This window comes from Pelophylax lessonae, assembly GCF_965119305.1.
Source record: "Pelophylax lessonae genome assembly, chromosome: 4".
Taxonomy (NCBI): domain Eukaryota; kingdom Metazoa; phylum Chordata; class Amphibia; order Anura; family Ranidae; genus Pelophylax; species Pelophylax lessonae.
Window position 1 is genome coordinate 342,378,928 of NC_138771.1, and position 16,073 is coordinate 342,395,000.

The 16,073-nt window shown below is 43.6% G+C and overlaps 1 protein-coding gene across 2 annotated transcripts in view; it reads left to right on the forward strand.

Moving 5' to 3' along the window:
* DPYSL3 (dihydropyrimidinase like 3) overlaps positions 1–16,073 on the forward strand; it is a 282,052-nt gene that overhangs the window by 145,456 nt on the left and 120,523 nt on the right. Inside the window, exon 1 of one of the 2 annotated variants that reach the window (XM_082252873.1) lies at positions 9,759–10,016. The exons of the other annotated variant lie outside the window; for it this stretch is intronic. Within the exon in view, the coding sequence (XP_082108999.1) occupies positions 9,978–10,016 (39 nt within the window). The 5' untranslated portion in view covers positions 9,759–9,977. Of the gene's footprint in view, positions 1–9,758; positions 10,017–16,073 lie in introns of those variants that run through there. 2 annotated transcript variants of the gene reach the window in all.

The window sequence follows — 16,073 nt, forward strand, 5'->3', positions numbered from 1 at the left end:
CACTTTTTTTGCTTTTTATTGATATGCAGTGGTCAAGACATACTGATTGCAATTGTACAGGGGACACACCAGCCACCATTGTGCAGATGCACACTGACAACTAATGTAAGAGGGCACTCTGAGTAATGACCACTGAGGAAGTAATGTGGTACGTAGTCCTGACACTTAAACTCTATACGCTATATAGTGCTAACCTCTTTATTGTCCTCTTCAACCTATTCACTGTTGCACAGTGAATCTGAACAACCGATTTCAGTACTACTGGGGGTCTATTATTTTGCAATGTTGGGGGTTTATTAATGTGTATTTCTGGTTAATTACTGTGCTGTGCTCAGGATTTATATTTGTGTTGTGCTGGGGGTTTATTACTGTGTTGTGCTGGGGGTTAATTGTTGTGACGTGCTGCAGGTTTATTATCGTGCAGTGTTGGGGGCTAATTGTGTAATTTAGGGGGCTAATTGTTGCACAATTTTGGGGGCTAATTGTTGTGCAATGTTGAATGTTAATTGTTGTGCAATGCTGGTGGGGTTTAATTACTGTGCCATGCTGAGGGTTAAGTATTGAATCATGCCCTGGTTAATTACTGTGCTCTGCTAGGGGTTAATGTTCTGTGTCCTACTGTGAGTTTATTATTTTGCTGTGCTGGGGGCTATTGCTGAACCTGACACAAGCTTGATATTTTCATTTCTGGCCCCAGCTGGTCTTAATTTAATCCCACAGTCTGTCCAGTTCAACCCCAGGTTTTATCTATACAAAGGGAGGAAAGTGTTACACTACAAGCCATGAAGAAACATCCACTTGTTGACCACGCCCAGTCACTGGCCACACCCAGTTTGGCCACACCCTTAGGTGGGCATTAGCTTCCCCACTTGTACCTCAAGCACCACCATAGCACCCTCAAAAATTTTTGCCTGGAGCTGCCCCTGCCCAGCCTCCTATCTTTTTAAAATATTTTCTATATATTTGATATCTTATAAATTTTTCTTTGATATATCGATTTTTAAAAAATCTCCTTACAATAACATCAGACTGTGCAGGGTAATCTTCCAGTTTGGAACAATTTCTTATAATCCTAACTAGTTGTCCTTTCGGAAAATTTTTTATCCATATATATACCACTTTCCATCCTGTATGAAAATGTTCAAATCTAGGAACCTACAGATGTTTTACTTACTGACTTTGAGAATTTGATCCCATAATTATTGTTATCAATAAATAAAGACTTCCAAGACTCAGGATCTCATCCACCAATATATCATCTACTGTATGAATTGTTTCCAGAGACCCAGGTGCTCCCAATGTTTTCCAATAACGGCCTCATGTTCCCATTTAATCATACAAAGGTTCGTTACACTAAGGGCAAACTGGGCCCCCATTGCAGTGGCCTTTTTCTGCAAATAAAATTGCTTGTTAAACCAAAAATAGTTCCTAGACTTTCCAAATTTCAAAGAATGAAGGATGAACCTCTTCTTTGTTCCTTCCAATTCACTATCATTTTCGAGGGCCCACCTAACTTTATCCTCCTCACACAGATGTCTGATATCGGGGTATAGTGAAGCCACATCAGTGGTAGTTAAGACAATATTGTTTGCTACTGTAATACCTTCAATGATTTTAAGGAGATCCTGACTATCCTTCAGGACGGCTGGCATACTCATACTTATAATGAGAGATAATGGTCTACATACTGTATTCTCTAATTTTAACGTGTATGGAATGAATTCCACTAACTACTGGTCAGCCCCTTAGCATTGGAAAAGTTCTTATGAACTATAGGCAAATAATAAATATCTGTAGTAGTTATTCTGCATACGTATGGAACTAGATACCTTGTTTCTTACAATGCAGTGCACCCCTATTACTACCTCTGTTAATTAAAGATTTTAATTCCTTCTTAAATGTAACCAAAGGGTCTTTATCCTTTCTCCATCCCCTGAAATTTGACTCATCTCACTTTCATTATCCTGCCTATCAAGTAGAACCACTCCCCCCCCCCCCCCCCCCCTTGTCTGCTGGGTGTATTTTATTGTCCTTCTTTTTCTCGAGCTCCAATATCCTTTTGATGATTACATCACATTCCTTCTGTTTCTTCATTTTTAAATCGCGTATTTTACTATCCACACTTTGTTTAAAGACTTTTATTTGATGGTTAGAATTTATCAGAGGATTAAAAGTACACCTATTTCTAATCCCACTATGACCAAATCTCCACAATTATTAGCCCCCTTTATGGGGCCCCGTAAGATGACATACTTTTTTTTATATTTATTTTCTAAAAAATGTATTCAAGTCTACAGTATATAAGCACCAAATTTATTCAAATTGGCTTTGGGTCAAATTTGAGACCTAGATCAGGAACTTTCGTTACCTCTTTGGTAAGATTGACTGAGATTTTGGTTTTGGTAATACTGCCCTCGTGATTGACCCCCATGTTCTTTACTAAAAAAATTACCCCAACATTAGATATCCCTCATAGTTCATTAACCTTCCACTCTGTTAAGGGGTGATGTTTCGGGTAGGGATATTGTAACCCATGGAATCTATTCAGTGTCTATCAATAATAGGACCATTGTTTTAAATTAATTTGTCTTATCAACAGATTGACCTCCATCATACACATCCTTACTCTCCCACAACTATTACTATTACCCCCCAAGGTTTTTCAGGGGGTGGATTTGAGGAATGAAATCACAGGTGTCCACCCATAGTCATTTACATTTCTTTGAATTTTTATATGTTTCTTTCTCCTGAACTCTAGATCTTTCTTAGCGAGGTCTTCCTGTAATTTTGTGGAATTAATCCAAGTATTCCTGTGAGTTCTTAAATGGTTGTATCTCTCCTTAAATTCTTCAATAGTAGTCTCTCTTTTTCTTCTAATCTCCTTTTTTTTCTTTCTGTGGGCAATTTACTCTCACGAGCAGAAAAAAATCCTTCCACTTCAAGAGAGAATTTTCATCCCCATGGCCAATGATGGCGAACTTTGGCACACCAGATGTTTTGGAACTACATTTCCCATGATGCTCATGCACTCTGCAGTGTAGTTGAGCATCATGGGAAATGTAGTTCCAAAAGATTTGGGGTGCCAAGGTTCGCCATCACTGCTCTAGGCCATCAATCGGTCCTGCAGCCTATTTTATTCGCCTCAGTGTAATATTCTCAGAGATATACTTTTTCAATGTGACTATGTCCCACCATAGTTTAACTTGTTTTTCTATAACATATTTGATGTTACTAAAAGTGTTCTTCAAATTATTGAGTTTCCACTCCACCAGTGTTAAAAACCTTGTTCAAATGTAGCTTTCTGGCAAAGCACAGCTAACCCACAGGTAAGCCGCAGGTGCACTGCGCTTTACCCACAGTGCGGGTAAGCCACAGCGCATCAGTGTGAAAACAGCCTTATAGGGGGCTCAGGCTAGTAAGGGATCATTTACATTTGTGGTTTGGGGGGCAGTTAAACCCCAAAGTTCATTGTGGCCTGTGACCAGTTACTAAATCACTTAAGCAGGCCCTTTCTCTTCAAAAGTTGAGCCCCCCTGATATATAAAAAGAAATTCAGCTGATTATTTTATACGTTATGTTAATAATCCAGCAATATTGTAGCATACCTATATATGATAAAGGCATACAAAGGTGTGGTAAAGGCTGTCTTTTTGCGATCTTGGTCTCTCACTGGGAATTTGCTAGTAACTGCTTTCTAGTTCTTGGCTTGCCCCGGTGCCATAACTCCTCCACTTGGGGTAATGGGTAGGCATCCCAGTGTGTACAGGCATTTAGCTTGCGGTGGTCCACACAGAAGACTTCTGTCTTTATTATACAGCAAGACCATGGGGACAGCTCATGGGCTACAGCTCTCCCAAATCACCCCGCTCTGTAGCATGTTGCAGGGCAAGTCCTTGACCTCCTGGCACAGGGCTGAGGAGATTTGACAGTACCGCTCCTGGATGGATGGAGCGTCCCCTGTATGGATCGGGTGATTGGTGGCCTTGGTGTAACTGTAGTCTTCTAAGATGGTGACAGGGGCCAGTAAATGTTTCTCTAGCAGTTGGTGATGGTAGAGGAAGGGGGTGCCCAGTTGCTCCAGTAGTAGCTTGTATTGTGAGTCGTCTAACTAGGCAATGGCTGCCTGTAGAGGTGCACAAATGGCCTCTACCCCTGGTTGGGCCGCCAACATACAGTGATGAGGCACCACGTAAAGGTCAGCTATGGTGGCATGGTTGGGGAGCAAAATTGGGCTTGTCCCCAGATTGATGAGCTGCACCAGAACCTTTGTGGACCTTGGATAACGTGCGAACAACGAGCCACTCCCCTGGTGCCATTGAGCCCTTGCGGGGTTCCACCATTACTGTGACCCCTTGAAGCTTCTTGTCAGACCCAATGGATAGAGACCAGACTACCTCTTATAGTGGTGCCAGGAGTAACTGCTTGGGAGGTGGGTGGACAACCTCTACCTGTTCAAGCTGTTTTCTTGCTGCCCTCTGGTGAGCCTAAGCTGTTTATGTTCAATTTCTAAGGACTACAAGCCCCATGGTACCTTGCTGTCTGCAAGCAGTGATTCCTGTACTGACTCCACCTCCTGAAACTCCTTCTCTCAGCACCTCTGTAGTTCAGAAGGCAAGCTCTGTAAAATGTGAGACACAACAGTGCCTATTAATTTACAGGGCATAGTGAAAGTAAGTTTACAAACTTCAAGATCATTCAGATTATTAGGAGTAGACTAGAAATAATTAAAATTCAATGTGGATATAAAAATATGATTTTCTGTTTTGACCATAGATATTGTACACCTAAAAGTATTGCCAAAGCTTTTTTGGTCATACTTTTTATGTGGGTGTCACAGGAATGCACTTACTTATGCTCTCCTGTGACCCAAAATCAGCTGTCAGAGCCTACTGTCTACTGACATCAAAGAGCTACTCCAGGCTCTGGAAGGATCCCAACAATAATGTAGGGATCCTCCCAGATGCCTGACCGGGGCTCTGTCTCGCCCATTCAGCGCACCACTGAAAGCCTGAGCCAGCCACTCCTGTCCCCTCCACAGCCCAGTGTTCCAGTGAGCACTTGAGGGGCAGACAAACAAGGAAAGATAGCGTTACACAGATTTGTGTAATCTTGGTAGTGATCAATTATTACCAGAAACGATATCCAGGGTAACAATTTACTGTACAATCAAGATAATGGACACAAGACAGTTAAAATACGATACCAGGTAGTTCCAGTGCGGTGAAAACCGGTGAAAGGCTGCTGGGTCCATTCGGCGATCAGGGAACAAAGCCGCTGAAAGGTGGATGTTGCCTAGGGAACCATGAGCAGATGGGAGCCATCGCCGGACCTGCCGGTGCTCCAACGTGACATAGATCCACCCATAGATTACCTGTACTGGTAACCCTAACTAGGAAGAGCAATCCTGGAACGCATTAAGGGTCCAAAGCCGTGACAACCATTCGCAAATGCATTGGTGAACATCGCAGATTTATCAGCAAGGGTTGCGATAAACATAGCATCCCCCGTCACTTTCTACAGGTGCACAAGAAATATCTTAGTAGCCTGAAAGTCATGGCTATTGAGGCCATTCCCAGGGGTACCTTTACCATAAACGAGAGGTTCTCGCTCTTGTGTAAGAGGGAGACCTCTTGGATTTTTAAGTTTGTATCCTTGTTCCCCTGGTGGCCTCAACGAAGAACTCGAGGTACATGCCATTATGTAATATCCCACGTACGTCAGCACTCACTGGGCCTGTATATATGTCAGGCACAAACACACTTTTTACATCCATGTGGATACCGTTTCTGGCAATAACTGATCACTACCAAGATTATACAAACCCGTGTAGTGCTGTCTTTCTGGTTGCCTGCTGGATGGTCATTTTATACTGTTTTCTGACGGCAGCACCGGTTTTGTTTGGGACATCACACAGTGCATTGACGCAGTTGTAGTGCTGGGGGCACCTTGGTTGTTGGTGTTCACTTGAGGGGCAGAGCAGACCAAAAACTGGGTCAACACTCTCTGCCCAGAGCAGACCAAAAACAGAGTAATCGGCGGTCATGTAATCACTCAGTTCTAGTGCTTAAAGCTAGTGGGGGACGGCTGCAGCATCACACTAATGCTGCAGCACGGAGGTGAGTTTGTGTGTTTTTTTGTAGAATCCCACACTTCTCCTTTAAACTACAAGAACTGTTAGGCCCCATTCACATCTGAGCATATCGGAATAACACGATTTTGCCCGTGTTTCCAGCACACACTAAAAATGTACAAAAATGGCAATGTGCTTTTGGGTGCCATCCACTGGTAAACGGCATGCCAAATGCGCTAAAGAAACCGGTGTTTAGTCCACACCACAAAAAGTCCAAAAAACTAGCATAAAAAACTTGCCAAAGTCGGTTCCAAAAAAGGGTACAGGAGCTACTTTGATGCCTTTCTGGAGCATCAGGCAGGCCATTCAAGTGACACATAAGAGCAGAAGATCCCGGGAGCCGCACATCAGAACAAGACAAGACAAGTGTCAGTCCCAGCCAGGGCCCCTGCCAGGCCACGCCCCCAATGCGTTCCACTCTGTTTACTGGAGCTTACTCATAAGTAAGCTCCAGTGGGTGGAGTAAAAGGCGTTGGGGGCGTGGTCTAGCATGGGTCCAGGCTGAGACTGACACTTGTCTATACACAGCAGGTCTTGTTCTGAGAACTGGGATCTTCTGCTCTTATCTGTCATTGTCTGGAGCATAGGCAGGCTCCTTCCCAGCCAGCACTCACAGCAGAAGGCACATGACTACACTTTCTAGCAGAGCCTGAAGGGCTCACATACATAGCATGGGTTTGCAGTCCATTCAAGTGATAATGTTGATTATGAAGGCATGGTCACCATCAGGAAAGCTGCCCTGAGAAATGCCATCACTAGAGCGTAGGGCTGACCATCCATGATGTTAGTTGTGTTGGTTGCCATAGGCGGTACACATTTATGCATTGTGGGGGTGTCCATACTGGTACATGTTCAGCCTTCTACTTGCAAAGGGAACCAATAACATTTTGTGGCCTGGACTGCCAGCGTCCTAGCAATCAAAATCTGGTGCAGCTCTGCATGAAAACCAATCAGCTTCTAACTTCAGCTTGTTTAATTAAAGTGGTTCTAAAGCCTTTTTTGACGCGTTCCTGTGCACTTTTGATGCGTTTGCGAATGCATTCCAAATGCTTTTTTCTTCTTTTTTCCTGGTTTTGTTTTCACTGTATTGGGGTCCAGTGCGTTTTAGATGCGTTCCAGTGTGTTTCGGTGAATTTTTTATGTGTTTTATAGTGTCCCAGTGCAGGGAAAATGCAGTATGTTCTACTTTTCTTTCTGGAACTGGAATGCTCTGGAACTGATCACACTGGTGTGAACTATGCCATTGGAAACCATATAACCTTCTTCCCATGTGTTTTTGATGCAGGAAAAAAATTCACTGGACTGCATGTGATTTTAACTAGCCCTTAAGGTTTTTCACCTTAATGCATTCAATGCATTAAGGTGAAGAACCTTCTGTACTGCAGCTCCCCCCAGACCCCCCCCCCTTTTTCTTACCTGAGCCCAATCCGATCAAGCGATGTGCATGAGCACGGCGGCTCCAGCTGCTGTCTCTCTTCTCATTGGACAGATTGATAGCAATCAAACCCTATGACATGGGAGCAGGGCCAAATCCCGCTGTCTGTGTTAATGGACGCAGCAGCGGGTCCAGGGAACAAGGGGTTAAGTGTGCTCCTAAGGAATGTTTTCTAACTGTAGGGTGAGTGGACTGACTGCAGGAGGAGAGAGATCGTTGTTCCTGATTACTAGGAACACACGATCTCTCCCTTCCTGTCTAACAGAACAGCCGTCTGCCTTGTTTACATAGGTAGACGGCCGTTCTGTCAGTCTCCCTGACAATCGCGGGACTGGCTCCCGCTGTGTCTAATTACAGCGGGAGTGCGGCTCCGGCGGTGCGTGCGCACCCCCCCAGAGCCTTAAAGCAAAATCACATACATGTACATGATTTTGCGCCTAAGGGCCGCCCTGCCGCAGTATATGTATGGTGGGTGGTCCTTAACTGCTTGCCGACTTCCCACAGTAATATTACTGCAGCAGTGCAGCTCCCCTGGGTCCAGTCATCTATTACTATGTGACTGGAGGGGAAGCGGGAGTTGGGCAATTGCAGCCTTCCTCCCCCGATCGCCTGGGAAATGGAGAGAAGACCCGCCTGCTTACAAAGCAGGCGGATCTTCTCACTGACAGGCAGGGACAGAATTGCAGTTTCAGCTATGCTGAAACTGCGATCTCTGGTCCTGTCACAGAACCCCCCAGCCAAGTCAGTAAGCATTAGGCATACATTTAACCCCTTGATCACCCCTCCCAGTATTTACCCCTTCCCTGGTAGTGTCATTATTACAGTAACAGTGCATATTTTTACCACTGACTGTAGTAATGTCACTGGTCCCCCCAAAAGTGTCAAAAATGTCAGTTAGTGGTCCGATCTGTCCGCCGCAATGTCACATTCCCGCAAAAAATCGCAGATTGCCGCCATTACTAGTAAAAAAAAAAACAATAAAAATGACAAATTTTTCCCGTAGTTAGTAGACACAATAGCTTTTGCACAAACCAATCAAAATATGCTTATTGCAATTTTTTTTTTACCAAAAATATGTAGCAGAAAACAAATTGGCCTAAAATGTTAACAAATTTAGATTTTTACATTTTTTTTTTTTGAGAAAGAATGTCATATAGCAGAATGTGAAAAATATTGTTTTTTCTTTTTTTCAAAATTGTTGCTCTTTTTTTTGCTTATAGCGCAAAAAATAAAAATCGCACAGGTGATCAAATACCACTAAAAGAAAGCTCTACTTGTTCGAAAAAAAAACACGTAAATTTCATTTTTGTACGGCGTCAATTGTGCGTTAAAGTAACGCAGTGCCGAATCGCAAAACAGGGCCTGGTCAGAAAGGGGGCAAGTCCTTCCGGGGCTAAAGTGGTTAAGATTTTACAAAAACCTGGAAGCTGATTGGTTTCTATGCAGAGCTGCTCCAGATTTTGCACTCTCCAGTTTTAGGCCCCTTTCAGATTCAGCGAGGGATCTCTCTGTTGATCTGGCAGATGACAGGTCTGTGTCCACTCTGTTATGCAGAGCGGACACGGACACAGCCTGCTCTCCTCTATAGGGCAGTTGGATGCATGTCCATTTCCATCAGATTGTCATAGGATCCGATCCATTGGATGGATGGTGAATGTATGGCCATACGTCTATTCTTAGTGGAATTTATCGGATCGGATGCCCAGGGGATGTCAATGCACACATGTCTGCTGACATCTGCAGTGCCGTCCCATAGAGAACAATAGGTGGTCTGATTGGATCCACTTGAAAAACTGACAGGCGGACCTGATCGGTCTGCTGGTGTGAAAGAGTCCTTAGTAAAACAACCCCACAGTGTTTTATCAAGCTAGATGTCATCAGTCATGATTTACACGTGCTATCACCAGGGGATTGCTGGTAATAATTAGGATCTGCTGGCAGCCCATGTATTTGGCATCGGCCATTTTTATCCTCAGCATTCTTCCCACCTGATGCCCAATGCTGTAACACCAATACTAGGTTATGCGATGATTCCCCCGATCACTCCCTGCTCTCATCTCTCTCTAACAACAGATCAGGGAAGGAGAAAAGCTTTCTCCATTCGGTGTGCAGATCTGCAGTGTACGCAGCGCCCCCTAGTGTGAGAAGAAGTCCAGTGCAGACGCAGAAGTGAGCAGTGGGTGAGGCCAGTGCCTAGCAAAGACTAGTAGAGAGGGAGGAGTCCGGATCAGCTCTCTCTCTTTTCAGAGTCCCAGCTGGCACTGCAAAAAGGGATTTACTATTGTCTAAGGCAGCTAAGAGAAAAAAAAAAAAAAAAACAAGAAAACAAAATCCTTTTACCTGATCTGCAGTATACCAGCTACAGGGAGCAGACACAAAGGGAGCAGGCTGCAGAGGCAGAGCAGAGCAATCATGTCTTACCAGGGCAAGAAGAACATTCCTAGGATAACAGTGAGTCTATGCATCTCTTCCTATCTATCATTTTATGTGTACAAGCTGTGTGTGTCTAGGGGGGTGATGATCTGTAACACAGGGGGTGATAATCTGTAACACAGGGGCTGATGATCAGTAACACAGGAGTGGATTGCATGTGCTGTCATTAGCAGAGATCTGATCCCTCCATGATCACAGCACATTGTCATCATCAGATCGTTTTTATTTCATGCAGTTCTCAGACGATCAGACTGGTCCCCTGTGTCCAGGATTATCCTGAGAAGGTGAAACTGACCTGTCTGTATTAGGATTATACTGTAGTTCAGTATAATCTGACACTAGCAGGTGCCTGCTTTTCTCTGGCATCATCCAATGCCTTATTGTTAGCAAGGCATCCATGTCCTTTGCTTGTGATCACGATGATGCCTGCATGCACATCAACATTTTTTATTGTTTTTTTAGACTGACATTTACTACATCCATGTTTGTTCATGTAAACAGGTAGTAAGTGACAGTAGTATATAGTAGTAATGTGTTATTATTGCAGAGATTCTTACATCAAAGGGAGAGGGTGACACAGCTGGTAGGGGGTGGTGCTATCTGCACCACCCAACAATACATGGGGAAGACTTCCATATCATCCATCAAGCATTCCTACCATCCTTAATAATCAACGTAATCACATTTTTTTATTTGCTTTCAATTTTTTTTTGCATTTGGTTTGCTGCATGACACTGAAATCAGCATTGTCATGCTGATCCGCCTCATTCATCCGTATGTCAGTGTCACGTGAATTGTAGACGAATATAACGCATTCTTGGGAAAAAAAATAATTATTGCAAGTAAATATTCCTTCTCATGGTGTGTCGTATATTTGATGTTACCCCAGATTTTTATACATAGACATGTCTCCTGATTTTCAGTGCATGGTGCACTGATTGGCGGTGGGTGCAGTGCGATGCTCTGCAGGCAATCTCCTGGGCTCCTTATGTTCAGTAGCAGGCCTGCCCTTCATTGTCAGCTTCAAGATGTGCAGCTGTGCTTTGTCTGTGCTGAATTTAATTAGACCTTTGGTGGGTGAAGGGTGGGGGATGCACTGGGAGTGGAATAGGTAGCTATTCCATCCTTGCGAATGAGACAAAAGGGACATGGGCAAGCTAACAAGGATCATTTACCGAACCCGTCCCCTCCTCCACTACGTTTCCTTTTTTGCTTTTCCAGTTTTGATTTATGTCGTATTTTTTTTTTGGGCAAAATTGTATGTTATACTATCTATCTATCTACATATCTATCCCCTATCTATCTATCTATCTATCTATCTATCTATCTATCTATCTATCTATCTATCTATCTATCTACATATCTATCCCTTATCTATCTATCTATCTATCTATCTATCTATCTATCTATCTATCTATCTATCTATCTATCTATCTATCTATCTATCTATCTATCCCTTATCTATCTATCCCTTATCTATCTATCTATCCATCATCTATCTATCTACATATCTATCTATCTATCTATCTATCTATCTATCTATCTATCTATCTATCTATCTATCTATCTATCTATCTATCTATCTATCTACCTATCTCTCTCTCTCTCTCTCTCCATCTATCTATCTATCTATCTATCTATCTATCTATCTATCTATCTATCTATCTATCTATCTATCTATCTATCTATCTATCTATCTATCTATCTATCTATCTATCTATCTCCATCTATCTATCTCCATCTATCTATCTCCATCTATCTATCTCCATCTATCTATCTATCCATCATCTATCTATATATCTCATATCTAAATTCTTTTGTTCACATATTAAAATAATAAAATCAAAATGGCATTGGCACACCTATATAACACAACATGGTGGCCACCCATGAATTATCCTCTCCCATGTGGACAGACAAGAAGTGCACAAAAAATAAAGGTTCTCCACACCCTCACATCTCATACGTTTTGAGGGTCTCATGCAGCTGACCTAGTCTTCAACAAGAATGGAAGGTTTTGTAAATTGGGGATTTCATTTTTAATGATCTTATCCCTTCCCATGGAGGGAGTAAAAATGTCCGATACCAAAGCAACCATTTACTGAAGGAGTGGTACCCTGTCAAAATGTATCATGTCAAAATAAAGAAATAAATAACACGTGAAGCTTGATTTTCCGTGCTGTCTCTTCAGGTTTAGAAGGACGTGAGATAGGGATGAAGTCATGCTTACTGCAGTAGCAATGAATATAAGACATGCTGTGTGAGTGCTCAGCAGTACAAAATGGTAGCAGGCGGGTATTCATAACCTGGATGGGGAACAGCTTACTCTACTAAGAGCATTGGAATGAGGGAGACACCATGGGAAAATAATAGCACCCTGTGACGTCACCAACCCAGAAGTAGTGCTGATGCATCCTACACTATGCTGAACATGCGACTCTAGATGCCTAATGCCTAGTACACACGCAATGATTATCGGCCGACCGATCGTCCGACTTTTGTCCAAGTTGTGTTTTGTTGGTTGGAATGTGCCTAGACTGCACACAAATTTTCTCGGCCAACAAAATTCTACTTCAGAAATGATGTCATGTGTTGGTTTGTTTTCTTTGTGTTCTTTCTTCTCTGAGCATGCCCAGACTTGCTCATCAGATTTTTCCCTGTCGAAATCTGTACTGACTGCACGAAAATCGGCCGTTGTGTTGACGGCCAACAAAAATTTTATAGCCTGCACACCAGATTTTTTTCGGCCTGAAAAGTCGGAGTCGGTTGTCGAAAGCATCATACTAACAAGCCGAAAATCGGCCGATCGGACGTTGGCCAAAAATTCACGGCCAACTATCGACGCGTGTGTATGGGGCATAACTCTTGGCCTCAATGAGGTCTTCAGAGGAGGCAAGGCCAGACCTCCTCTGGATAAGAACAGTGGAGTAATGAGGAAGAAAATAAGAATCACCTTCCTCTTCCATTGACAGGCCTCGGGGATGAGGAAGTGGAGGTCTTATCACTTTTGTACATCCTTCCTATTCATCCTCAAAGGAGAAAGATTAACCCATATATGTCTATTTCCATAAAGCAAAACAAACACAAATATGGAATATAGTTATGTTCTAAATCTCAATCTAAAACATAAGGGCTCTTGGTTTTTAGCCCCTTCAGGGTAAATGGCAGTATATGTTCCCCACTCGGGTACAAACTCCCATTGGCATGAATAGCTGTACACTGTTAAATTTGAGTATATGTCAGTGCTATCATGAACATGAGTATAGTGTATGGGCGTATACAAAAAAAAATGAAATGGTGCAACATTTTGAGTATGCTCATACCAAGTCCCAGGACGGGTTCGTCTAGCAACCAGGGCAAGTATGCAGAACTGCGCCCCCTTGCCCTGCTGTTATTGCATTACTTAGAATTGGTTTACTGTCCTGTGTCCATTTTCTGTCCCCTTGCTCCGCTGTGCCAAGGGCAACTGACCCTCCTGCCCACCCCTTGTCCCAGCCCTGCTCATACCCATATTCTTGTGTTGCACTATTAGCACTGGCCAAGACTATAGTACAGCAGAGCACATCTACTCATACCTATGGGAGCCTGTATGCTGCACCTTGGCTTCTCAGGAAGCGGAAGATGCTGGCATATACATTGAACAGGTTCAGCCGCCTGTGTGCTAGGGGCCTTTAACAAAACTAGTAACTACAAAAAGGATCCTTGTTGTATTGCAAGCCATCAAAGGTTAAATTCCATGAAGATATTACAGATACGCATTAAAGTGGTTGTAAAGCCTTAAGGTTTTTCACCCCTAATGCATTCAGGTGAAAAACCTTCTGTGCTGCAGCTCCCCCCCAGAACCCCCTTTTTCTTACCTGAACCCGATCCAGCGATGTGCATAAGCGCAGCAGTTCCAGCTGCTGTCGCTCTCCTCATTGGACAGATTGATAGCAGTGGGAGCCATTGGCTCCCACTGCTGTCAATCAAAAGCTGTGACACGGGAGCAGGGCCAAAACCCGCTGTCTGTGTCAATGAATGCAGTAGCGGGACTCGGGAGCAAGCTGTACCGGTGCCCCCATGGAAAGCGGCACCCGATGAATCTTCTTTCCGAGTCTGCGGACTCTGGCTGTGCTACTGGCCAAAACTGCGTGACGTCACTCCCGCACATGCGCCCGGGAGCCGGCGGTCACGGCACAGAGCTTTGAAGTTCTAAAATTTTCTCGGACCCGTGAAAAAATCGGACCCCGTCACTTCCGGTGATAGGAGTCTCAAGTGCGCATGCGCATAAGACATTATCTTGGTTTGGTAAACTTATAACACAGAGCGGCCAGCTAAATGAGAGGAGGCGGGGCTGAGGTGGGACGGAAGACACCGTCGCGTCATCTGCAGAGCTGGTGGAGGAGGCGGGACGGAGGTGCGGCCGTGTAATATATGCAGAACTTTAGCGACTCCTTGTTTTATTATCTTTAGCAATTATCGTATTATTTATCCTTAGGATTTCATTACATTTACTATTTATATAATACAAAATAAGAAATACTAAATGTAATGAAATCCTAGGGATAAATAATACGATAATTGCTAAAGATAATAAAACAAGGAGTCGCTAAAGTCCTGCATGTATTACACGGCCGCACCTCCGTCCCGCCTCCTCCACCAGCTCTGCATATGTGTCCTCCGTCCTCCGTCGCACCTCAGCCCCGCCTCCTCTCAATCAGCTGTCCGCTCTGTGTTATAATTTTGCCAAACCTCGAAAAATGTCTTCTGCGCATGCGCACAGACGACTCCCATCCGCTGTTTTGTGATGCTCTATCACCGGAAGTGACGAGGTCCGATTTTTTCACGGGTCCGACAAAATTTTACAACACCGGCAGTCCGTTCCTTCAGAATGCATGCGCAGATAACATCATCGGCTGCATGCAATGTAAATATCTTCGAAACCGTGCAAGTTTATGAGATATTTACAGTACTTATAGGTAAACCTTGTTATAGGCTTACCTATAGGTACAAACAATATGGGGGGCTCGGGGGGGTTACAACCACTTTGTGTCACTTCTTCAGGGACAATAAGTTTAATGCTTGTATTTGTTCCTCATAACTGAGATCCTCCAGCCCTTTAATTAGCAAACACGCTGATAGGAGGAAAGAGCAGAGTGACAGAGAGTTTAATTTATCCATTTGCTGCTTCTCCTTTCATTGTCCTCTCACAGGCTTGGGGAAGGACAAGACCTGGACATATTAATGAACTAGAGCAGTGTAAAATGGGGTCTCTTGCCCAGGAAGAAAGGGATGTACTGTGTGGCAGAACTGTGTAAATCTTTGGACTGGACATAAATACAAATCCCTTGGCGGATAAAGCAGGTCCCGTACATTAATTTAGCTGTATGCCTGGAGGTCAGCTTTAGGCCTCATGCACACAGGGCATTTTTACAGCTGCTTTTAGGAGCGTCAGCCATTTTTGTTTTGCAGCTTAAAATCACCCCTCCATGTTATTCAATGGCCTCATGCACACATAGGCCTTTAGGATCTGCAAGTGGCATAGACGTTTTTAAGCTGTGAAAAAAAAAACCCAGGGCCAGCGCGTTTTGGATCAGCAGGGTTGGGCTGTAAAAACGCCTGATGCTGCTAAAAGCTGCATACAGCGTTAGGCCACGTCAGACCTTTTTAAGCTGTAGTAGTTGGATTTGAGGTTGGAAAATAGAAGAGGGCAGAGAAAGGCTGCTAAACGCTAACGCTGCTAAACGTGGCTAAAATGGGCATTAACGCCAATACAAAACGCTTCTAAAAGCACATTTTTACAGCTGCTTTTTCCTGGCGTCAGAACTGGCTTTGCAGCTCGTTTTTTTTTCAAACGCCCTGTGTGCATGAGGCCTTAATGCTACCAATGAAGATCCCTTAGGCATAAACCAGTTAAACCAGTGACTGATGGTGCTGTGTTCTGTGGCCAGTAAGAGATTTGTATGCTGTCCACCATCTTTTGCATTTTTTTTTATCTTTAGTGCGCTAATATCAGTACAAAGCATCAGGATATCCTTCACAGAATTCAGGCCATGTCCATCCATCCATGTCATCAAAATGTCAAGCTAACATTCT